The 25784-nt window shown below is 46.5% G+C and overlaps 1 protein-coding gene and 1 pseudogene across 1 annotated transcript; both read left to right on the top strand.

The window, feature by feature from the left end:
- Positions 1-7694: 7694 nt before the first annotated feature.
- Positions 7695-11760, top strand: DBX1 (developing brain homeobox 1). The gene is made up of 4 exons (XM_032881116.1): positions 7695-8061; positions 8694-8795; positions 10723-10925; positions 11401-11760. Exons 1-4 carry the CDS (start codon positions 7695-7697, stop codon positions 11758-11760), a joined length of 1032 nt encoding a protein of 343 aa, XP_032737007.1.
- A 3225-nt stretch (positions 11761-14985) lies between these two features.
- Positions 14986-15890, top strand: LOC116881370 (annotated as a pseudogene).
- The last annotated feature ends 9894 nt before the right edge of the window (positions 15891-25784 follow it).

Here is a 25784-nt window from a genome sequence, read left to right as displayed (position 1 = left end):
CATGCAAGGATGTGGAGGGATCTTGGACATGTGCTTGAAGTATCCACACTCTTGGATGCATGACCATTCGTGAGGCAGGATGGAGTCAGCATGGGAAGTGGAGTAGGGTATGTCACAGGCTTCCTCCTTCGATCTTATCTCAGGCCTGACAAAATAGAGGAAATATGTCAGAAGAAGTTGTTAGTGATGAACATAAGGCCAAGAGATGATGATTTTGAAAATGAGCACTATTTGATATTTTGTTTTGTTCTTTTAAAGTAAACTCTATGCCCAGCGTGGGGCTTGAACTCACAAGCCTCAGATCCAGAGTCACATGCTCTACCAATTAAGCCAGCCAGGTGACCCAAAAATGAGCATTATTTCAAAGAATCTGTAGTAAAGGGGATACTGAAGCTACAGATAGGGAGAATAATGAAAAAGTGAGGAATTCAGCGGCAAATATTTCCAAGAAAAAAACAATTACAGAAGTGTGGACAGGGTTATGGGACTAAAGAAGAAATGTTAATGCCCCCAAAGACTAGCAACAGTGAGAAGCCATTATGTCCCATCTCTAGGCCTGAAAGAGCAATAGGTTGGCAAGAAAATATTGCCAGAGCTCAGGGAGCTTGGGAGCTGTGGCTGTAGTCACTCCCAGAAATTCAACACAGCAAGAAGAAAGCAGTAACAATAAATGCCTGAACTTTCTCTCCTCCTGCCCTTGACTTGGTGTCATTGCCTCCCATGGACTGAAACCAACTAGAAGAAACCAGCCAGCAAAGTATCCTGGAGTCAAGGCATTTCCTAGAGGCCAGCCTCTTAGGGCCAAAGCAGGGGGAGAAGGGTTGGAAGTAGATTTGGAAGAGCAGAAAGATTGTAAGTAACTAATACTGTTCCCAGGGAGGCAGGAGAGGCCTGAACTTGGTGGCAATGTGCACAGAAAGGAGAGGAGGTTGGCAGGAAGGAAATGGAAGGCATTTCTGTCGAATAATAATCTCTTTTTTATTAGAGATTAGAGAAGGAGGTTGACAGTGAATGAGGGTAAGCAGGCAAGGGAATGTTTGGGTTTAATTCTCACAGATGGCAGTTGGCTTAAGGCCCTTGGGCAATACAGACAATACCTAAAATAAGACTATTTTCCCCAGCCCTTCTCAGTGGAAGAGGATGTCACATTCTCCTAAGCCTCCCTCTCCTTCTCCTGCACTAGCAGAGTCACAGAGCAGATAAAAGTCTTGGGGGATTTTTCCTTCTCTCTTTTCTGAAATAACCTCCAGCACTACCTCAGCCTGGAGCCCACAGATCTCCAGCAACTTAAAGGCCCACCCACCTCAGAACACTTTCCTCTCAAATACTGACTCCTGATTCAAACTTGCCTCCTTATCCAATAGGATTCCCCTCTGACCAAATCAAGCCCCCCCACCTGTTACAAGAAATACATTTTTTAAAACTAATTTTCACCACATTATAAAGAACTAGTAGTCTTACCTCAAATCCTCCCATGGGTATCTGGATTTGCAAACTACCTCTTCGTCCCAAAAGATCAATCTCTGAATTTCAGAGAAAATGAGCTGAAGAGTTTGGGATGTTTAGAAACAAGGATATTTTGCTTTCTACCGCCTCCAACCAAATGTCCCTAAATCTACAAATAACTCCTCTTCCTTCTATGTTTTAAAATAAACCATCTGGTTGGTTGGTTTGTTTGTTTTCAACAAAAGGGAAAGAAAAAGGAGAAGGTGAGGAAAGGTTCTGTCTCCGAGATTCTAAGAAGGGTGTTTCAGTGCATAGGCAAACATCTTTATTCCCTTGCAGGCTCTGAAATGTTGGACAAGATGGGATTTAACATCAAGACAACAAGCCCCAGAGGTAGCTTGAGGATTGATCTAAACCTTGCAACACCGACTTCTCACACCCACTCCAAGTAAACTAGACCAGGCTTCTCGGGAGTCCCCTGTTTCTGAAGTGTGTGTGTGGTGGTGAGCAGTGGGCGAGTTCATGGCTCCAGAATCTGTTACCCAACCCACTAGGCCGCCAATTCCTCCGCACCCCAGGGGCCAGCTCCACGGCCGACGCAAAACCAGCCTCGCTCTGAGGCGTCTGCTCCCCATCTCGGAGTCCTTGGGGACTAGAAAGAAGGAGGAATCGATTTTATATTCTCTTCTCCCTCCCGCCGTCCACAAAAGCAGCTCTTTCAGGCCCCGAGAAAGGTCCTGTACCCTTTCCCACCCAGCGCCCGTCAGCGAACTTCACCTTCATCCAAGCCGCTTTACCCAGAAAGACTCTGGGACGGGAAATCAATAGCTCCAGCTTGAGGCGAGGGTAAGGGCCTGGGGGTGGGGGAGATTGGGGCGGACTGGTGGGGAGGCGGCGGGGCGGTGAGGAAAGGGTTCGCTGTGGGGCCGCAACGGGTAATTGCAGCAGCTGAAAGGCGCCGCCCTGCACCAGGGGAGCGTGTCAGGGAGAATCACCTGTTTTACACCTGGCGACGGGCCGCTGCTAGTGGCGGGACCAGCACCGAAGAGGGGAGCTCTCGGGGGCGGGAGGAGGGTGCGGGTCAGTCTACCCCGCAGGCCTCGCGGGCCGGGCAGCCCCAGGGCTTTCCGCTCCGTACCCAGTGCATCACGTAGACCCCGGGGCGCAGAAAGCGCGCAGGCGCAGTTCTCCGGGGTCGGCCGCCCCGCCCGGAAGCCTGTAGCGCTCTGGGAGCTCCTTCCCTCCGCTCGGGGCGCGCCCTGGGGACCTAGAATGCCGTCTTTCCAGTGGCCCGAGGGGCCAGACCCTGGGAGCTGATGGGGCACGCGGTGGGGCGACAAAGAGCTGAGCGTTTTAAAAACTTTAGGTCAGACCTGAAAGGGCCTATCGAGAGCTCGCTAGGGCAGTCCCTCATTTTACACACAGGCACGGCGAGACCCAGGAGACGAGGACTATCCTTAAAGACACCCAGTAAAGTGAAGTGGATCCAAATGTGAGTTAAAAGGATATTTAACCTGCAGCCTGAGGAGAGCTGGCCAAGCAAGAAAAAGGAAGACCATTTATTTTTAAGGCGCGAGAGAGACAAACATTACTAGCTTTGAAAAGAAACAATACAAAATTGATGTCCCAGACAAAGGGTTGGGGGGGCGGTGGTGATGGAGAGAAAAAGTACTCAAGGCCCGTCTCTTTTAAATTTAATTTTGATTATTTTGAATGGGCTGAGATCGCCTCTATCGACGCCTCGCCGTGTTAATACCGCTGGGCCACAGCGTCCGAGCCCGAGTTAAAGTAAACTCCCGCCAGCCGGGCACTGCGCTCCGAGCTGCTCTACAGAGATCCTCTTTCTTCATGTTAAAAAAAAGAAGAAGAAGAAAAAGAAAACACAAAAAACCCACAAAAAAACACAACACACAGTTAACCACCTGTCAGGGCTGAGGGTACAATGAGGCTCCTCGAAAAAGAGCTTTTCATGCATGCGTAATATATTTGTTCAGCTATTCACTTAATGAAGCTGATAAATGTGATGCAAGACAATAGTCAAGTTAATCTATTTAGTAAAATGTTTTGAGACTTTCAGGCTACGTTAAGGAGGGGAGCGTTTGGCGACATTTTCATTTAAATGCGCTCATCTCCCCTCTTAGGCTGCACAAGGGGGTTCAGGCAATCTATGTGAATATAATTTCTTATAAATGTGTCTTTAATGGGTTTAATTCACCCTTGCCAGCTGTTTTGGGGGCTATTTTGTAAGAGCAAAACAAACGTTTCAGGCTTGGAAAGCTAGTTAAAATTAGTTTCGGTCATCGAGGCCAAGCTATATTTCCTGCAAACCATCTGCTTGATTGGCACAATAGAAGGATTTTCAAGGAAAAAAAAGGGGGGGGTGAGTGTGAAAGGAATGAGGGGTGGGGGGAGACGCTAGAAAGGGGTGGGGAGGCCGGTAGTTCCTTGTGGCCTATTCTGAAGGTGAACCCCTTTAGAGGTGTCTTAATAGAGCGGGTTGCCTAGAGGGCTGGGGCGACTAGAAGGCTCTTTGAGCCCAAACCTTGTCGCCCTCCTCCTTTGCCTAGCCGGTCAGCTCCCTCTTCTCCGGAGAAGCAAGAAGCCAGGCGGTGCGCTCTCCTTTGCGTCGCCCCCCGCCCCGCATCCTGCCAAACTTGCAAGACGAACTCCAAGTGTTGGCAGCTCCTATCCGGAGCGCAGAGGCCTGGGGGTTCAAACCCTTGCAAAGTGCTACCTTGGGGTCCCAACCTTCCCGAACTTATCTCTCGTTAACTTTTCGGAAGGCAGGGAGTCTTAAGCCACTTTCTACATCGCAGGGCACCTCACCTACCTCCGCGCGGCCTGCGCTTACCAGGGTGCACTGGCTGCGGAGTGCCCCACGACCAGGAGAGCGCGGCGCGTGGGGCTGGGACCTGCCCGCTCTCCACTGGCAGGGAGGAAAGAAATTCCCAGAGAAGGTTCCAAGAGTCCACCCTACGGTCCCAGGAAGGCTTCTGCGGCTTTGGCCTCATAGGGCCCAGGAGTCCTGGCCATCTCAGCCGGGGGCTCCCCACGCGAGCAGTAGCGTCGTGGGGCAGGCAAGCATCTTAACGCCAGCCAGGGCCTCGGAGTCTCACTTTTCCACTCGCGTTTTTTTCCCTTGAAAGAGAAATAGACAACCCAGCTCTGGGAGAGAGGACGTGAGTGACTTCTTTGAAATACACTTGAAGATAACGACATTACCATGAATGGCAGGACGCACAAAACCCCAAGGGCTCAGGTCAAACGGCATTAGTCACAGGTCTTAGCCGCCGCCGCAGCGCCGAGCAGCCCCTTAGGCTATCGCGGGGTTTGAAAAGACGCGTTCAAGGAGATCACTTAAAGTAAGATCCTTTCGTCCGATTTCTTGCTTCCTTAGGATTTATTCTGCCTTTTCACGGAGGGCCACCCCTCGCCCCCGCCCTCACTTTTCCTCTTTGCGCCTTAGGAATGCTTCAGGGAGCTCTGCAGACAGACCGCTGGAAGCAGAGTCCACGTGGATCGCAGCAAGGGGTTGTTTCCAAAATGTCAGGGCTCCTTTTAAAAAGCAGATAAGTTAGCAGCAGTTAGTCTATAGTAAGGTAGAACGACCGGGATGCGTGTGTGTGTGTATGTATTGGGGGTGGGGGGCGTGGCGCGGGCGCCCGCGCGCGCATGTGGGAGTAGTGGTAGGGGTGCTTGGAGCGTGTAGGTGCGCAGGATAATAACTAAAAGCTACACCCAGAGAAACGCTCTAGGAGGAGAGGAGGCCTAGGAAAGAGGATGGCACTAAGAGGGCTCCAGACTGGCTTTGACTTCTTAGCGCTCCCCCCCGCCCGAAAAACCTTGCAAACCGAGGCGCTATTCCGACCCTCCAGAAGACTGGGCAAGCGCTTCATTGATGGGTAATCCAACACCTGTAGTCATCCCTTTTTTCTTCTTCGGGAACTGGCTACAGTTCCTGGAGGGGAGTAATGGAAAGAGGGAGGGAGGGAGGGAGGGAGGGGAGGAAGGGGAGAGGCGGAGGAGAATTGGATCTGAGAAGAGTTAGAGGGAAAGAATGCAAAACCAGAGCCGGTCTCCCAGCTTCCAGAAAGCAGCTGGGGACAAGGGTAGTGGGGAATTGATAGCGACGGAAAACTTTGTCTTGTGGCAAACTTAAAGTGCAGGTGCTCAAGCAGTTTAGACTTTCCACCCCTATTTTATTGTAAAACTTCAAAAACAGACTTCCAAAGTTTGTCACAGATGTCCCCCCACCTTTCCCGGGAACTCCAATTAACTGGAACAATACATTTCGCATATTTAAAGAGCCACTTATTTGAAAGTTGTTCCTTTCCTTAGAGGTTTTCGGCACCCTGCCGCCCAGTACGCCTCCATAAGCGTCATGGGCTCAGAAACTCCATACTTGCGTCATCTTCGAGCATTTTAATTCGGCTCCAGAGCCTGGCCCTAAATAACTTTTTAATTTGAATCAAGGGAGAGCTTTAGCGGGCTCTGTTTCTGGTTTAATGTGATATAAATCACAGATGCACTTTTATTGAATGGTTAAAGCAGCGACATGGAGATCATCAACACAAAACGCCCTGAACAAAACCATCGAGAGAAATAAAGCTGGTTAATAAGATTTTTGAGAAAGCTTTGTGTTAAAAAGCAAAAGGGAAAACCAGCTGAAGGTGACAGTTAGTTCATGGTTAATAGGATCAGGGCAGCCTGGCGGGGCTGCACACTTCTCTTTGGGGAGGTTCAGCCACACCAAAGAAATGAATGGGACATTTAACACATCTGTTATCTCGCCGAACAGAGAAACTGGGGAATCGAGGTTCAGCGCCACCCTAGACCCAAGAGTAAAGGGAAGTAGACCCAGAGTAAAGGGAAGGACTGTCTCCAAGAAGATTCTCGTTTGAGGCCCCAGATTAAGCATAGACTCTCCTGACTGGGGGCCAGCATTCTTGGGAATGGCGTTCTTCGCACTGTTTTCATGTGCTTGTGCACTGCAGTTAATTAGGAGGCTGCAAAACTTTGGCCAAGTTAAGTGTCCCGCAATAGGTAGAACCCTCAGCTTTCACTGCTATGGTTTTAAAAGTCCAGGCTGCAAGTTACAAGTGAAACTGCAGAAAGCTCTTTGAGGTTGGAAAGGGGCCAGTGTAGCGTTTCAGTGTTCTGGTCACCTGGCTTGAGGCTGCTTCCGGAAGGAGTAAGTCCTATGTGCAAGTGGAATACTGCCGCCTAGCCTTGGTCTGTTGCTGCTTTCTGATCCTTTACGAGGCCAGCAAGCTGTGAAGTGCTCCTCGGTGACACTTCTAGAGAAATGTCGCTGAAAATCGTTTTAAGTTGCTGGGAGTTTGCAGAAGGAGACACGTTTTATCATTGAGGTATCTCCCAGCTCTCTCAAACTCCATTAGTTTCCCAACACAAAGGAAGCAAAGACACCCCCCCCATCCTTAAGGAGTCACATCCGATAACCCCAAATCTCCCTGTGTTGTTAGAATGACACCCCACAAACTGATTTTACCCACCCCTCACATCTGCTTTATGCCTCAGCTGGAGTAGCGTGTAGGGTTAGAGACTGAAGAAGCGAGTATATTTTCATGTTCACGGACTTGAAATTTTCCATTGCCCACCCCACAAGGGGAAAGGTTATTTTACTGATGGCCTGGAGATGAATTTCTATGAATATTTATTGATTTATTTTCCAGGCTCAGCAGGGGAGCTGCAAATAAATTTAGTGCGTTCTTTAAATAATTCCTTTTCTATGAGGCAAGATGTCATCTGAAACTTCTAAATAGGCATTTAATTAGCCCGGGTGTTGCTTCGGAACAAAAACTCCCGGGGAGAGCTTTGGGGGCGCACTGTATTGCAAAGAGGCGGTCGATATGCAGAATTGATGCGCGCCAGCCTTTGTTGCCGGCCCATTGTGCGGGCCATGCTTATGAAGACTAATCCAATCATAAATTGCACCCCTGCGCCAATCAGAGCGCCCAGAGCCTCCGGCGAATGAAGCTCGAGTGGAGAACTTTGTTGAACTTCATTGTCAGAGCTGTCACTTTTCAAAGCGCTTTAACGGGCGGGCCACTATAAAACCATCACCTCGACGGGAGGACCACGGAGGACTCGCAGACGCCCAAGTGGGATCGTTACTTGGAGACGTTTGCCCAAGAGAGAGGGCACTGCGGGGGCGGGAGGGGCGGGAAGAGAGGCTTTTACCCTCCGGCCACTGGAAGAAGGGTTATTCCGCCCGCCCCACGCCTAACATGATGTTCCCAGGCCTCCTCGCACCCCCCGCGGGGTACCCCAGCCTCCTGCGCCCCACGCCCACCTTAACGCTGCCCCAGTCCCTGCAGTCGGCATTTTCTGGCCACTCCAGCTTCCTGGTGGAGGATCTGATCCGCATCAGCCGGCCTCCCGCTTACCTGCCCCGCAGCTTACCCACCGCCAGCATGTCGCCCCCTAGGCAGGGGGTCCCCACGACTCTCACAGACACCGGGACCTCAGACCTGGGCTCCCCGAGTCCAGGCAGTCGACCAGACGGTTCACCTCAGACGGCCGCCTCACCTGCCAGCGAGCCCACGTTTCTGAAGTTTGGGGTGAACGCCATCCTCTCCTCGGCACCCAGAACAGGTAAGTGAGCGCAAAACGCTGAGGGCCGGTCAAGGTGCGAGTACTTCTGGCCCCGGTTTCCGGTGCAGCAGACACCCACTCACACATCAACGTACATACTTACGCAAGATCCCCGAAGCCTCACGTCGCGCACTGTGAGACTTAAGTCCAGCCAATTCCCGGGAAGAAAAGCTCCAGGTTCGCCCCACCCTCATAATGAACTTGAGCACCTGCAGTCGGAGAGAGCGCACGCCCCTAGGCGTCTGTGTCTCTACCCTCGAACTTCTGGAAGCCAGTTTTAAAAATCCCAGACAATATATTTACTAGGTTAGCTAGTATTATGGACCTGCACTTCTTTTCTTCCTCTCCCCAATACTACATATCTCTCTAGTGCCCAGGATGAGACTGGGGACTGGCGGATTCTGAGGTGGCAGGTCGCGTGGGGGCGGGGGGATGGAGAGGGCGGAAGGATATCCACAGATGGCACAATGTTATGGAAAGATTTCTTTTACTCTGTCAAAACGCCGAGGAAAATGCCTTTGAAGCCAGCCGAAGGATTAATGATATCATGTATTCAATGTTCTTACAATAATCAAGTACTTAATCAAATTCCCTGTCTCCCTCATTTTCATTCTTCCTTTATTCTCTGCCAGAAACATCCCCCGCCTTGCTCCAGAGCGTTCCTCCCAAGACTTTCGCTTTTCCCTACTTCGAAGGCTCCTTCCAGCCTTTCATCAGATCTTCTTATTTCCCAGGTAGGTCTCATCCCCCTTCCCTGCCGTCCCCCTCGCTCCCTGCTCCGAAGCCATATTTCTCCGTCCACCCCTCGGGGTTATGCTCTGGTTCAGAGGTTGCGAGGCGTACAACATTCACGAATCCGTCGCGCCAATTTGATGCCCTATTTAGCACAAGCAGTGACTGCTTGACACTTTGCACCAATTCCCTGCTCTACAAATTAGCAGGAATTGTCATGGTCCCAATTTGAGGCGGTTCCCTTCCCGGCGAGGAGCTGTTGGCATCCCTTCACGCCGCCGTTTTCCCACAGAGTCAGTGCACTTGGCCACGATTCCCCACAAAGGTTTCAGCACCATGACCAATTGGTCAGCTCCTCGGGCAGCCACACACAGATCGGCCCTCGCCCCTCCACGCCGCCGAGAGACACCTACCAGCCGGGGCTAATTTCTCTTTAAGACTCATTCAGGGCTTGGGGCTTTTCACAAGACCACATGGGGTGCCCTCTTGTGTGGGATGCCTGGGGTCGCCCAGGGGGAGGGGGACTAGATCCTCCCACAACCCCAACCTTCTATTTCCACCCTGATTTCCCAACCTCTTCTCAGACCCTTCCCCCACCGCCTTACCTTTTTAAAGACTTTGAGCTTGTAACATAAGAAGTCTAAGGGAAGCCTGCAGTTGGGTCCCAGTCTAAAGGAGAAACACCTTAACACAGTTTATGGGAGGTTTTCATCCTGCAAACCTAGTTGTGACTCAAACTATAGCTCAAAACTCTGCAACTGCTGGAGACTCAGAAGACAGAGGAGAGCCTATAAAGAGAAGAGAGACTGGGCATGGACGGTGGGGGATGGGTAAAACCACGACAACACTCCCAAATATCAGCGAAAGAAACATGCAATTGATTTTTAAAAGGGGGAGAGAGAATTCACCAACAGCACCCCACCACCATTCACGCTGCTGCTGATAATGGAATTTGCTCCCTTTCTCCCTCATCTCAATGCTCTAACAAAAACAACCCGGGCTTTATAAATAGCTTTTCATGTCCATTTAATGAAAATGATTCCGGGAAGAGAAGCCTCTGCCATCAGTATTCTCCCAATGGTCTTGGCCTGCAGTTGTGTTTAGTTTGAAAGTGTAAATCTCTTTTGTCCCAGTAATATATGGCTTTCGCTGCTTGTCCTCAGTCTTTTTCTGTTAGTTCATTACTACACAATTACCATTCACGCTTCATTAGAGTCTCTGTTTCTTTTTTTTTTTTTTCCCTCCCTTAAAGCAAAACTCTCCCCCTTTTTATCATGCCAATACCCATTGGGGAGCGGTCAATGTGCTAATTAGCTGCCACTTTTCATGTATTCGGGTGGAATTCTTTACGTTTGTGGGGGAGGGGAGGAAAGATTAATATGAAAAAGATGAATGCTGATTGGATTTTTCAAAAAAAAAAAAAAAACCCCAAAGCGGATTTTCTTCTGTCAAATCAGTAAAGTACCTCATTTTCATCTAAAGAATACAAAAGCCACCAAGGTGATAAAAAGCTTAAGGGGGAAACCCAGTGGCATCCTCTGTATATTTTATCTTTATTTTTGTAATTTGTTTTTCTGTTGTTAGTTTAGCTGATACACGCAGGTTTGCCCCCTTGAGACCGTTCCCTGAGACCGTTGAATGTAAAAATGAAACAGGCTATTGTAGGGGCTGTTTTCTGTGTTTCCGTGGTTTTACCTAATCCGGGTTTGCTTGGTTGAAAGGGAAAGTTATTTGGGCGGAAAGCGCCTTTCACTCTCGCAGGTTTGTAGGTTCCTGCCCTATTCTCCAAGAGGAGAAAAAGAGGAGCTTTAAAGAGATGAAGGGATCAGAGAGAAAAACCGAGGGAGGCCCCTAGAGAGGAGCAGACGCTACTGCCCCGGCGGGACGCCGCCCACTCACTCGCAACCCCTCACTCCCACCCCTCCGCAGCGTCCTCGAGCGTCGTGCCCATCCCGGGGACCTTCTCCTGGCCGCTTGCGACCCGCGGCAAGCCTCGCCGGGGCATGCTGCGTCGAGCCGTGTTCTCCGACGTGCAGCGCAAGGCGCTGGAGAAGATGTTCCAGAAGCAGAAGTACATCAGCAAGCCCGACCGCAAGAAGCTGGCGGCCAAGTTGGGCTTGAAAGACTCACAAGTGAGAGCGGTCTCCTCCCAGCCCCCAACCCCTCCCAGGCATGGTACAACTGGGAGGGTTCTCTGAGACCAATTCGGTCCCATTGTTCGGATGGGGAAAGTAAGGTCTAGAGAGGGAATGCGTGCGCCCGCCAGCTTCCTTGAGGCTCGTCGGGACAGCCCGCTTCTCTCCCGGTCTCTTCGCTCCATGCCTGGCTCAGCGCCCCCCACCCACCGCGGACATCAGGGTCAGAGGTCAGAGGATGGGGTTAGAGCAGCGAGGAGCTGAAGAGGGAGTGAGGGTAGGGTGAGTGCCTTGAGCCACCTGAATCCATGTCAGGGCGTGGGCAGCGGGCAAGGAGAGTAAGGACAGAGCCTCCTACCCTCCCAGGCGGTCCCGCCGGCGCCCCTCCCCCCGGGCCTTGGTATGAAGGGCCTGCGCTAACCTCTGCTTGTCCCCCACTCCCTCTCCCCGACCCCACCCCCCCGCGCCCCAGGTAAAAATCTGGTTCCAGAACCGACGCATGAAGTGGCGGAACTCCAAGGAGCGCGAGCTCCTGTCTAGCGGGGGCTGCCGAGAGCAGACCCTTCCCACCAAACTCAATCCGCACCCAGACCTCAGCGACGTTGGCCAGAAGGGTCCGGGGGAGGACGAAGAGGAAGACGAGGGCCGGGGCAGCCCCCGCCACCGCCTAGTCTATCACGCGTCCCCCGACCCTCGGCACCTGCGGGACCCGCGGCTGGAAGGGCCGCTGCCGGCCTCGCCCGCGCACTCAAGCAGCCCCGGCAAGCCTTCGGACTTCTCCGATTCCGAGGAGGATGAGGAGGGCGAAGAAGAGGAGATCACCGTGTCTTAGAAGCCCTCCCCGAGGCCTGGGTACTGTTTAGAAGTGCTTTGAAATTGAAGAGGCGGGATTCCGTCTGCGTGTCCGCTTAGTTCCCGTTGCCCAGACGCTGTGGCTCCCCTTTGCAGAACCGTCACCTCATCAGGGGCGCCCCAGCCCCTTCCATTGCCCAAAATGGCGCCCCCCCCACTACCTCCCAACAGCTCTTTCCACATAAGTGAAACTTGGGTCTTGGTCCCAGCCTTAAACTTTTCCACCAGAGCTCCTATCTTGCTTACTGCAAGCTATTTTAAACACAGTGGGGGTATTCACACCAATAGCCTGGGTTTAGCAGTGAGCCAGGCTCTGCAGGTCTTTAGCAAAACTCTTAACGTCAAAGGAAACGAAGTTAGGAGTCACAACATCCCAGGCATATGATTCCAAGACCTCTGACTTCCTAGATGCCTCCACTCCCTATCTTAGGTTGGAGGGTCACCTACCCAGCCAAATCTATACACACAGGCACACAGACTCCTTCTGGTCTAAGGCACAGCATAAATAATGAGTCTTTTCTGTCATATCCCCAATGCTCTCTGGGCAAAGAAGTGAGTTGTTGAGGGAAAAGTCCATCTCTATTTCTGTATGCATGTTTTAAAGCTTTTTCTTTAAAATTTCTGTATCCATAGTATATGCACCAAGCACTCTACCTTGTGCCCTTTTATTATTTCTGGGGAGATGTCACTGACCTGAAAGGCTCTTGAGCACTGGGCATGATGTGAGCAGAGAGAGAACCCTGAAGCCTCTTTGATTTTGATTTTTTTTTTTTTACTGAACTTTGCTGTCTTTGCACAGCTTTTATGAACTGTACACTATTTTGTACACATGTGCTGTATGGATATTTTATACCAATGTTATTGTGAATGACTATAAAGGACTGATTAGACTTTCTTTTTTTTTTGCAATGGGTTTTATACTTTAAAAATGTAGCTGTTTAATTGCATAACTTATAAAGAAATACTTATTTTGTATTTTTACCTTGTACAGATTTTTATATATGTATATATGTACCAAATGAACAAATGCCAAATAAAAAGTAGAATGGACACAGTGGTCAAGTGATCTCATTAATTTACAGAGTGTCTTAGCTGAAAGGGTTGGAGCTTCTAGTCTGCGTGCTACTGAAATTTATAGAAGGTAAGCTGATATCCAAGAGGGGATGGCACATATCTAAGGCCCCCCAGCTGCTTAGTGGCCAAGCTGGAACTAGAACCCATCTCTAACTCTCAGGCCAGTGCCTTTTCTCCTTGCCTGTACCATAAATAACCATAATTGCTATGGTGACAAGTAAAGTAGCTCCAGTAACATGGTACCAACAACTTGAGTCTGCGGTAATCCTTCTCCTCTTTTCTAAGGACTGAAATGATGCACTGAAAGAACTCAGTGAAAGGCAGTTCAATCTTATAATGCTTTCCCTTTCCCTCCTTGAAGGTTTTTATAATTCCTGGTCCCCAGGGAAGCTCAAAGTTGCTCCTGACTTATGTATATAAACTAATTTTCTTAGGAATGTCTTCTATAGCCATGACTTGGGAGCCCAGACACAGACGCTGGATTGCCCAAGTGAAACTAGATTTCTTTAAAGACAAGCTTTCAACAGAAACAATTCATTTAACCAGCAACTTAGTGATAAAGAATGTCAGGTAGAATGCTGGTAAGGGTTTCTGTATGCTTTAAGAGTTTGGTCTCTTAGCCATGGAGACCTGCATTTCTTTATTATCCGAACCCATGCCCCAACAGTGAGGGTGGGAAGAAGTTGCTCAGCTTAAATTCCAGTGGTTTGTATCATATTTAAAGTTTGAATTTTGCTATTCTCAGTGTAATTCTCTTTCTAAAAAAACAAAAGGCCTCTCTCCAGGTAAGATTCTGATATCCTCCCATGTTGGGCCTGTCTTTGACACGGGTAATCACTATTTTCATTATTGTTTAGACATGATCCTGGGAACTCAAAAAAAAAAAATCTTCATTGTCGTAATTGTCTTCACCCAGGAAACCCTGCACATTTCCTCCTCAACACATATGAAAGTACCTAGCACGGCATTCTGTGCATGGTAGGTGTACGAAATTTAGACAAGAAACTCTTTGCTCTGAGTGATTCAGGTGGTTTTTTCCTCCCACCCCCCGTCCCCGCCTGCTGCTGCCTGGATATCCAGAGATGAGATCCTAAGCAGAAGCAGCTCGCTTTTCCCTCCCTGCTGGCCCAAGCCCACATTTCTTACTTACAGTCAAGAACTATTTTCAGGCATGGGGATGGATTAGTGTCTACACTTGGAGTCAAAGTCCTTCCGAGGCACGTTCATGTTCGTTGCAGCATTGTTCACAATAGCTGAGAGGTAGTCCCATTCATATCATTCACATTCTTCACAATAGCTTCTGCAATCCAAATGTCCATCGATGGACGAATGAATAAAGAAAATGTGGCATATACACACAATGGATTATTATTCGGCTTTAGGGAAAGAAATCTTGTCACATGCTCAACATGAATGAGCCTTGAGGACATTATGCTATGTGAAATAAGCTAACAAGAAAAAGACAAGTACTATATGATTCCACTTACATTAGGTATCTAACACAAGCAAATTAATAGAAACAGAAAGTAGAATTGTGGTTGCCAAGGCCTGGGATAAGGGGGAATAGAGTTGTGCCATGGGCACAGAGTTTCAGTCTCACAAGATGAAAAAGTCCTAGAGATCTGTCATGCAGCAACGTGAATATGGCTAACATTGCTGAATGGCAAATGACTAAGATATAAGATTTATGTGTGTTTTTAAAATCTCAATTAAAAGTATTTTTAATGTAAATAAATTGGAAAAATAACCTAGAACAGTTAAAATCCAGCAATGGTCAAAATTACAGCCAAATGAAAAAAAGTTGTGGTAAGCAATATTATAATACAATGTAGACTTCAAAGCAAGAAGCATTCTATGACAATTTTTTTTTTTCTAAATTAAGAAAAGTTAATGGGATGCTTGTCTGGTGCAGTCAGTACAGCATGCAACTCTTGATCTTTGGGCTGTGAGTTAGAGCCCCACATTGGGGGTAGAGTTTGTGTGAGTGAAAAAGAGAGAGACACCTTTTTCTTTTCCAGGTGGCATCAGGGAGAGTGCAGGAGAGAAGAAAAAGAAGGTTCCTACTGTGCCAGAAACCCTTTAAAAACGGCAAAAGAATTTCGTGGAGTGGAAGATCAAGCATTTGAGAAAGAAGTTGGTCCTAAAGATGCTTTGAAAGGCAAGGAGGGAGCTTATCTATGAAAGAGCTAAGCACTGGGACACCTGGGTGGCTCAGTCGGGTTACCATCTGCCTTCAGCTGGGGTCATGGTCCCCGGATCCTGGGATCAACCCCAGCTCAGACTCCCTGCTCAGTGGGGAGTCTGCCTCTCCTTCTCCCTCTGCTCGTCCCCCTGCTCATGCTCTCTCAGGCTCTCTCTATGTCAAATAAACAAATAAAATCTTAAAAAAGAAAAGAAAAGAAAAAGCTAGGCATTACCACAAGGAATATAGGCAAGTGCTCAGAATTGAGATTTGAATGTGTAGGATGGCACAAAAAGATGGCGACTGCTGCGTACCTGCGGAACCCAAACTAGCATTTATCATTGGGTCCAAGCCAAGAGGTTTAAAAGGTGTTGAAGCTTCTTCCCCTTTGCCAGATCATCAATGGCCCTTTGTTAGGCTCACCAAGGCTTCAGTTAACATGCTAAGGATTGTGAGCCATATAGAGCATAAGGGGACGCAGCCCTGAAGTCAGTGCATGAATTGATCCACATGCATGGTTACAGCAAAATCAACAAGAAGAGAATTGTCCTGACAGAGAATACGTTGATTGCTCCATCTCTTGGTAAATACGGCATCATCTGCACAGAGGATGGGATTCATGAGATCTATACTGTTGGGAAAAGTGTCAAAGAGGCAAACAGCCTCTTATGGCCCTTCAGGTGCTCTTCTCCACAAGGGGGAGTGAAGAAAAACATCACCCATCTTGTAGAAGGAGGAGATGCTGGCAATGGGGAAGACCAGATGAATAGACTTATTAGAAGGATGAGCTAAGGTACCCACCATGATTATTTTTGTAGTTGGGTCAGTTAGTAAACAAATATTTTCAAATTGGGGCAAAAAAGAAAAGAAAAAGATAGAGGAAAAAAGAGAAAGAGGGAGAAAGAAAAAAAAAGAGAGAGAAGTTAAAAAAAACCCAGAAAAGAAAAAAACTACTCTGTAGATTTTTTTTTTTTTAAACCTGTACACTATTGCCTGGTAATCACAGAGCTTTACATCTTGAGAACTATGTGTGTCACATTTTGGCTCATTTTCATGTCTCTTTTAGTTAAGAGTGTCACAGACGTGATGACCATGTCCCTTTTGCCCACAGTTTCCTTAGTGGTGTGCGTAGTCGCTAACGCGTACTGGGTGTCTGATATGTGTTGAGTGAATAAATAAATTAAAAGGAGAGACAGAGACACTCCAGAGTCTAGACCATAAGCCTGGAAGTTACCGAACTTTCAAATGAGTTGAAGGATAACTTAGGTCAAAAATGAAGAAAAAGAGACTAAACTGACCAAATATGTTTTTCCAAGTCAAACCAATTACTTTAGCCCAAAAGACCAAAATAGTTGTTATCTATCAGCTGAAGAATTTATTAATGCTAGCATTTATTAGCATTTATTTATTAATGCTAGCATTTATTTAGCATTTATTAATGCTAAAATGTGTGGCAGGCAGGCATTCTGCTGGGTGCGTTCTGCTAGGTGGGGATCTCATCAAAACGTAGATCATAACCCAGGGCTCTGTTGTGCAGCGTTGCTAACCACCTGTTGGTTCATGGAACACACTTTAAGTAGCAAAGACTCCCGTGAGTTTTATCCTCACAGTAATCCATCTAAGGTAGATACTATTATCCCCACATACAGATGCCAGAACTGAGGCTGGGAGTCTGGGTGATTTCCCGTGGTTTCCTGAGCTGGAATTCAAATTCAGGTTCATCTTACTCTACTGCACCATCCTGCTCCCTTGACTAAACTGGTTAAAAACTCAATTAACCAAACCCCAATCAATAAGAACTCTCCAATAGAGCTTTATGCTTTTTAATCTTCTGGAGTTCTTTAAAACCATTATTATGCTCCTAAGTCTTCCACCCAACCACCAGCCCTTCTCTCTGTGGCCTAAACCAGTGATCCTCCAACTGGGTGTTAAAACCACTCTGCAAGGGCGCCTGGGTGCCTCAGTCATTACGTGTCTGCCTTCGGCTCAGGTCATGATCCCAGGGTCCTGCACAAACCTATTTACCTGGTATTCCCTGTTGCCAGCCCCACATTGAGTTCCCTGTTTTGCAGGAAGCCTGCTTTTCCCTCTCCCACTACCCCTGCTTATGTTGCTTCTCTCACTGTATCTCTCTCTGTCAAATAAATAAATAAAATCTTTTAAAATAAATAAAACCCTTTTACACTCTGAAATATCTAAAAGATTTTTAGTAACTATGGGTTTTATCTGCCAATATTTTCTATGTAAGAGATTGAGACTGAGAAAAATATTTATTCAACACTTCGTCTTAGAACAATTTCATCAAATAGCAATATAAATGCCATGTTTGTGAAAATTAAGCATATGTTACAAAACAAAAAAAACCAGTACCATTGTTTTACATTTTTGCAAATCTTTTTAATGGTTGGTTGAAGAGAAGACGGCTGGATTCTCTTATCTATTTCTTTAGTCTGTTGTGCTATGAAGAAAATTTGTCTTCATATAGATATGCAGCTGGAAAGGGAGGAGTATTTGTATAGTTTTCTTAGATAGTTGTGGCTATTCTTTGATACAACAACGAAACTTGACAAGTGGTAGTTTTTTTTTTAAAGGTTAGTTGCAATTTGAAATCTAAAATTCCATCAAAGAACTTTCCAGCTCTGACACATTAAAATCTATTGGTCTGTCTTGCATTTTGAACAGATATTTTTACCCATGTATGATTTCATAACATCATACATTGGCCATTTGGAAAATAATGGTTCGCTGAGTCGTGCAGATATTCTAAATGTTGACCCTTTCATGAATTATCAAATAATATATTTGTTCACATTACCAACCATCTCATCATAAAAGCCTTTTAGTATTGAGAAGCTGTCAAGTTCATGGTAGTAGATATAAGTTTTTTTGAAAGCTCAAATTTTATTATTGAGACAACAGTGTTTTTTTTTCAAATGAAAGCCTCGCTTCATCTTTGGGAAAATATCTAGGAGATGCTGTTGTTTCTCAGTCATTCATTCAAGTACAAATGGGGTTCTCTGAATGATGTGGCTAGCTCAAACAATTGCACAAGTGCTAGTCCTTGAAAAAATCACACAGGCATGCTTTAGGTATAATTCTCATTTCGTCCTGTATAATATTGAACGATCATATATTTTATACATAAGTATAGGTTGGAATTTAATGACAATAATTTTCCCTGCTCCATCACTTATTCTTTTTTTAAAAAAGATTTTATTTATTTGAGAGAGAGAGAGAAAGTAAGAACGAGAGCGCACAAGCAAGGGGGAGGGTCAGAGGGAGAAGCAGGCTCCCCACTGACCAAGGAGCCTGATGCGGGACTTAATCCCAGGACCTGGGATCATGACATGAGCCAAAGGCAGAGGCTCAACAAACTGAACCACCCAGGTGCCCCTATCTTAGGTTATTCTCAGAAGCACAGAATCTGTAAGCACATACTCCCTTAGCCATCAGAAGGAGACATCATGGCAGATGTAACCTCTGGAAAGTCCCAGCGCCCAGTTCTGGGATGGTCTTGGAGACTCCCAAGGTTCCCCAGATCACACTTTGAGAACCACTTACTTAAACATATAAAGAGCTTTGGGAGAGGAGAGATGGCAGAAAACTATCAGGCCAAGTTCCTACTGCCCCATGTAAAAGCTTATCTATGACCATACCTAGGCTTTCCACACATCCTCCTTTGTCAGCTCTCTTTCCTGAAGGAACTCCTTCTCCATCTGTATTTCAGCCCATCTTTCTCACTGGCACCTTCTGTATGGGCATCTAAAGATTTATTTATTTATTTATTTGAGAGAGAGAGAGGAAGGTTGTGAGTGAGAAGAGGGGCAGGGGTGAGGGAGAGAGAAACCCAAGCAGACTCCCTGCTGGGCAGGGAGCCCACATGGGGATGCGGGGTACAAATCTCAGGACACTGAGATTGTGACCTGAGCCAAAACCAAGAGTCAGATGCTTAACTGACTGCACCACCCAGGTGCCCCTTTATGAGAATTTAGGCATGATCACGTCTATCCCTTCCCCCAAACACACCCTAAAACATCTCTTTCCCCTGTTTTCCTCTCACTTCTGCCAGATGTCTCTCAGCTCCTGGAGCCAACTGAGCCTCATTCTGGGATTCTTTACCCTCTGCATTTCCCTTAACTTTTTTTTTTTCTTGGTCAAGATTTTATTTATTTATTTGGTAGAGAGAGAGAGTACAAAAAGGGGGAGCAGCAGGCAGAGGAGAAGGAGAAGCAGGCTCCCCACTGAGCAGGGAGCCCGATGCGGGGCTCAATCCCAGGACCCCACTGGGGTTGAAGGCAGACGCCTAACCCACTGAGCCACCCACGCATCCCTCCCTCAACTGTTGATGTTCCTCCAAGATTCTATCCTTAGCCGCTGTCCTCCTTCTTGTACAAGCTTCTTCCTCTCTGGTTCCAGCTAGCTTCTGTCTGATGACAAGTCCCAATCTCAAAGATCTCTCTCCTAGCTCCAGACCTAGACAGTCAACAGGGTTTGGAGATTTGGCCTTCCCAAGAACTTGGGAGGACTCAGGCCAGGACTAAGTGCTGTGTCTTCTAGTTCCAATACTCCACTCAAACAAAGCGAAGTAAAACAAAACAGTCTTGCCCCTAACTCCATGAATGCCTTCATTTCTCTTGCTCAAAAAAAGTGCTCAAAACCCAAGTGCTATTCCTGACACTTCCCTCTCTTGTCCACTCCATACACGGAATCAGCGTGTCCCTTATTAAATCCTTAATCGACTTTCTATTCTTCTTTTTATTCTTAATGCTACTATCTAAAAGAAAAGCTATTTTATTATTATTTTTTTTTATGAGCTAGATGAAGGTTGGCATTTTGGATATGTCATCTTCAATCTACACTCTGAGTTTTTCTTTTTTTTTTTAGTATTTTTTAAAAAAATATTTTTTATAAACATATAATGTATTATTAGCCCTAGGGGTACAGGTCTGTGAATCACCAGGTTTACAGACTTCACAGCACTCACCATAACACATACCCTCCCCAATGTCTATAACCCCACCACTCTCTCCCTACCCCCCTCCCTCCGGCAACCCTCAGTTTGTTTTGTGAGATTAAGAGTCTCTTATGGTTTGTCTCCCTCTTGATCTCATTTTGTTTCATTTATTCTTTTCCTACCCCCCAAGCCCCCCCACATTGCCTCTCCACTTCCTCATATCAGGGAGATCATATGATAGTTGTCTTTCTCCAATTGACTCATTTCGCTCAGCATAATACCCTCTAGTTCCATCCACGTCGTTGCAAATGGCAAGATTTTGTTTCTTTTAATGGCTGCATAGTATTCCATTGTAGATATATACCACATCTCCTTTATCCATTCATCTGTTGATGGACATCTAGGTTCTTTCCATAGTTTGGCTATTGTGGACATTGCTGCTATAAACATTCGGGTGCATGTGCCCCTTCGGATCACTACATCTGTGTCTTTAGGGTAAACATCCAGTATACACTATGACTTCTTAATCCCATTTTACAGATAAGGAAATAGGCTCACAGATCCCAATTATCCTCTTTTCCCAGCACTGAGAGCATCAGGGAAAGCTTCTTGGAGAAATCTGACCAGAGCTTTGAGGGAAGGTGTGTTTTTTAATGGGATAGGAAGAGAAAACCATATACCATACTGGTTCAAGAAAGAGTTACAAGAAAGTGCAGAAGGAGGAATGTATCTGGAATGTATTTGTGGACATTGATGTTGTAAGGAGATATCTCTACTTAGAGGCAATGAGTTAAAACAAGCAGCCACTAGCAAAACATTTTCAAAATGCCTCTCTTTCCTTTCTTAATATAAAAGACTAACAGCAATGGCTACTAATTCCCAGTGTGCTGAGTATACCGCTAATGCTCTCATCTATTTTGCATGTAACTTTGCTACAACCCAGCTTGGGAGTCGCGAATGGGAAACTGAGGCCGAGTCACTTCCCCCCATCTATCCAGATGGCAGAAATTCAAGCACATTCTCTTTTCATTAAAAGCAGAGGTACCATAGACCCCAAATCTCTACCCCGTCCCCCACCCAACTAACTACCAACTCCAGCCTCTATCAGGGGCCCTTTTGGTAAATATTTACTCCCTTTCCTTTAAAAAGTGTCTTTAGCTGGAGCCTCACCATGCAAATTTGGACAGTATTAACTAACCGTGGAAATGGTTTTCCCATCAAAGACCTACCTACGTCTGTGAGTTTTACATTCTTCAGGAAGAAAAATGTGTCCCTGATTGTAAGTTGATGGCTTAACTTTAAAAGGAAAAAAAAAAAAAAAGACTTTTTGGTGCTGGTGCAGAAACAAGCCCAATTAAATGCAGCTTGGAATCCCAGATGGCCTCCTGCACCAGAAGAAGGACATTAGGTAAAAACCAAGGCCATCGGAATGAAGCATTGACTTTAGTTAATAATAATGTATCGATATTGGTTTATGAATTGGGACAAATGTACCATGGAAAGGCAAGGTGTCAACATTAGGGAGAGGCGTGACCAGCCTAGGGGAACTCTCTGTACTATTTGTGTACCTTTTTCTGTAAATCTAAAATAATCCTCAAATCATACTCTAATTAAAAAAAAAAAATCCAAATCTGTTTGCATGGATGTGTTGGTAAGGAGAAAACATGACCACATTCTGTATAGTTTAAACAGCAAAAATACTGTCCGAACACAGTGCTTATGAAAAGGGAAAGTGGAGTTTCAGTTCATTGTTCGGTATCCAGAGCAACAAAAGTGTACACTCCACCCCTGCCCGAACTCCGTGGGGCTGATGATTCTATTATTTAACCCACTCATCCTTACTCCCCCTCCAATACCTCCCACCCCCAGGATAATGCCTCCTGGAATTCTTTTTGGCACAAACATCTTGTTTCAGTACCATGTTTGGACTAGGATGGAAAGAGGATTATTTACACTACACAGGCAACCCAACGTGAAAGGACAGGCCACCCCCTACACTTTACTCAACTTTTCTGTAAATACCACACCCCAGCAGTCACTAACCGACTAAGCAAAGCAGATCAAGGGGTGAGAGAGCTGAGTTTTTGTCATTCTTAGCAAAAAGTTTCATGTTGGCTAACAGCATTCTCAAGTCAAAAGGACTTCTTTTTCCTGGGATAGATGATTCAGTAGGGCCAAGGTTTGTATTCCAAGAAAACTCGCCTTTTAGAGCTGTAGCAATGAGGGGAAATGACCAGGAATGAACAATCATCATTGACAAGGCCTTGGACAGACTGATTTACAGAGGCCTGTTTTATGCACAAGTATTTGAGAAAGTAGGTTCTCAAACAAAGTCCTAAGTTTTCCTTGCCCCAATAATTAAAACCCTTCACCTCAGTTCAGAGCTTTAGAATCTTACCTCACATCATCTCATCTGACTTTTACAACAACCCTATGAGATACCCAGGACAGGATTCATTTTTCCAATGGTTGACTCATTTCCCCAAGTTGGCATAGCCTGTAAATACAAGGGTGGTACGTGAACCAAGGTTTCTGAACCGTCAGGACTCTTTCCTTTCACAAGTATTTATTTATTTATTGTGTGCCTCCTCTGTGTCTAGATCTCCGTTGTTCCTGAGGATAGAGCCATACCTGAAATAAACAGAGATCTTGGTCTCAGAGAGCTTTCAGTCCTGCAGAAGAGCAAGAGAATAACCAAGTCAGTGAACAGATGCATATGTCATTACAGATTGTGATAAAGACCATTGGGGAAATAGGGGGCAAAGCTAACCAGACAAAAGTCTCTTTAAGAAGGTGACATTTTGGCAGAGACCTGAAGGAACCACTGAGGCATGTATTGTGGAAAGAATGATCCAGACTTCTTGGGACAGAGGTTGTAAAGGGCATGACAGGTGGGAAATGCTTGCAAGGAACTCAGAAGCAGGATGTGGGTAAAGAGGGGGTAAAGAGGAGAGCATGAACCAGAACGGAGTTGGGGAGATAGGCAAAGAGGGAATCCCTCAGACCTTTAGTGGTTCCGTAAGGGGCTTAAATTTCATTCTACTCACATCAGGAAAGTACAGAAGGGGTTTAAATATGGATTGACGTGACTAGATGTGGGTTTCTAAACATTGTCCTGAACACTAGGTGAAGAATGGATTGAAGACTGATCTCGTTCTGTCTCTAGGGGTATAGGCAAGAGTGGAAGCAAAATGATCAATTTGCATTAGCTGGGGTTATGGTGGCCTGGACCAGGGGGGTGCAAGGAGGGTGGAGAGAGGTTGACTGAAAGGAGAATCAACAGATTGTAGGAGTGGATTAAATGGGTGGGGGGAGCTGGAGGAATTCATTGTTCAGTAAAAAACCCCAGCCACAGACCGTACATGGATTCATTTATGAAAAAGAGAAGAACATATTTGTTAATAAAGATTCTAAAGGGTGTATCACCTGAGTTGGTAATTTGGGTGTAAGAGAGAGAAAATCTCAAAAGACCACAGTTTACAGAAATATCCGTATTTCTCTTCCAGGTACAAGTATGGCGCTGGAATGGTGGCTCCAAGCTCGTCAGCAACTCAGGCCTTCTGGATCTTTTGGTTTTCCTAATACCCAGTTCCCACTCTGGGGTCTGTAACATTGTGATTTATAATAAGAAATACATATTTGGTTTCTGGCGCAGAACTCCTAAAATCCTTGGAATTTCCTAAGTGATTAGGATGGTAAAGGCCATCACCATGAGGTGACTTTTGTTTTGTTTTGTTTGTTTGCTTTTTAAAGATTTTATTTTTATTTATTTGACAGAGAGAGAGAGATCACAAGTAGGCAGAGAGGCAGGCAGAGAGGGAAGGGGAAGCAGGTTCCCCGCCGAGCAGAGAGCCCAATGTGGGGCTCAATCCCAGGACCCTGAGATCATGACCTGAGCTGAAGGCAGAGATTCAACCCACTAAGCCACCCAGGCGCCCCAATGAGGTGACTTTTGGAAAGCACCTAAGGATGGGGGCTGGTTGCCCAGGGAGCCCATGATGTGCTTAGAGGTTTGGAACTTTCAGTCCCACCTCCACCTCTGGGAAGGGGCGAGAGGTCAGAGAGTGAGTTCAATTTCCAATGATTTAATCTGTTGTGTTTATATAATGAAGCCTCCATAAACCCCCAGAAGGATGGGGTTTGGAGAGTTCCTGGGTTGGTGATTCGGAGGGAGGGGTGAACTCAGAGAGAGTACCCCACATACCTTGCCCTATGCATCTCTTCGACCTGGCTGTTCCTGAGTTATATCCTTTGATAATACACCGGAAACATAGTAAGTAGACTGGTCTCCTGAGTTCTGTGAGCCATTCTAACAAATTAATGGAACCCAGGGAGGAGGGGGTTGTGGGAGCCTCCAACTTAGAGCCAGTCGATCAGATACACATGTAACAGCCTGGACCTGTGGTTGTTATCTAAAGTAGGCGTGGTCTCATGGGACTGAACCCTTTACCTGTGGGATTTGGGGCTATCTCCAGGTACACAGTATCAGAATCGGGCTAAATCGTAGGGCACACAGCTATTGTCACAGATTGCTTGGTGTGGGGAAAACCCCACCTCTTAGAGGGTCCCAGATGGCTGCTCGATTCTGGCCATTAGACAGCAAAAGGGAGGGGTGCCTGGTTCGCTCAGTCCATTAGGTGACCAACTTGTGATTTCGGCTCAGGTCATGATCTCATGGGTGGTGGGACTGAGCCCTGTGTGGGGCTTTGCACCCAGTGTGGAGTCTGCTTGGGATTCTCTCTTCCCTCTCCCTCTGCCCCCTCCCTGCTCTCGAATGCACGTGCTCTCTCTAAAATCTCTAAAATAAATAAATAAATAGTTTAAAAAAAAAAGTTGAAGGGAGGAAAGAGAAGGAGAAGGACATGTCCTTTTTCTAGAAGAAGAGTCCGTGCCATTGCACCCACCAATTCCCCTTCTCCACCGTGAGCCAGAGCTCGGTCACAGAGCTGCGAGGGAGGGAAGCATAATCTAACTTCCGGGTTGTTCTAGGACAGAAGATGAAGCGGGGAGTCAACACTGGGGGCAACTCTCATTCTGTGCTGCACAGAGCCAGCTGTCTGCAGTGCCTCTTTTCCAGGAAGCAGGTGGTGGGTGGCGATGGATGGACATTTCTTGTTTCCCCTTATGGTTAGGTCTTGCTTCTTTTGTCTACTTGGGGAATGCATTCATGTACTATTTGTGTCCCTTTTTTTTTTTTTTTTTTTAAACCAAAGAAGGGCTGAAGAAGGAGAAGGAGCTTGTGCCAACACCAGTAAAGGAGTTGGAAAGGAGACAGCCCTAGAGGTAGGAGGAAAAAATACATTGTCAGAGAGGCAATGAGGAGAGCTGTTTCAAGAAGTAGGGGCATGCCCACACTCCTGAAATTCCTAAAACAGCAAGAAAGATGAGAACAGAAACTGCTTGAGTAGATAGAAATCATCGGGGACCCTGAGAGGACCAGTTTTGCTTGACACACGGGAGGGTAAGCCAGATGGAAGTGAGTTGAATAACAGATGCCCCCAGAAACAGCCACATGTACACGAAACCTTGCTGTTCAATAGAAAAGGCATTTCAGCTCAATGGAGAGAAGACATGTACTTCGGTAAAGCATGTTGGGACGAATGGTTCTCCAAAATTCTGCAAACTTCTGACGCTTTGCATTCTATGCAGAAGTTCATTCCAGGAGAATTGAAAACCTAAAAGTGAAATGCAAAATTTTCAAATAATTAGGAAAATACATCTGTGGTAGATGGACAAAGATTTGGTACAATCTAAGACCGCAGACAGGATATATAAACAATTCTTGCCTCCAAAG

Source organism: Lontra canadensis, unplaced genomic scaffold (assembly GCF_010015895.1).
Source record: "Lontra canadensis isolate GAN:19392208 unplaced genomic scaffold, GSC_riverotter_1.0 scaffold74, whole genome shotgun sequence".
NCBI classification, from domain to species: domain Eukaryota; kingdom Metazoa; phylum Chordata; class Mammalia; order Carnivora; family Mustelidae; genus Lontra; species Lontra canadensis.
Note: the sequence above shows the minus strand (reverse complement) of the source record. Positions and strands in the feature narration are given on the sequence as shown.

Coding starts and splice junctions, on each gene's coding strand:
- DBX1 (XM_032881116.1), top strand. CDS start 7,695: ATGATGTTCCCAGGCCTCCTCGCACCCCCCGCGGGGTACCCCAGCCTC. Junction 8,062..8,693: donor CTCCTCGGCACCCAGAACAG/GTAAGTGAGCGC, acceptor ATTCTCTGCCAG/AAACATCCCCCGCCTTGCTC. Junction 10,926..11,400: donor TGGGCTTGAAAGACTCACAA/GTGAGAGCGGTC, acceptor CCCGCGCCCCAG/GTAAAAATCTGGTTCCAGAA.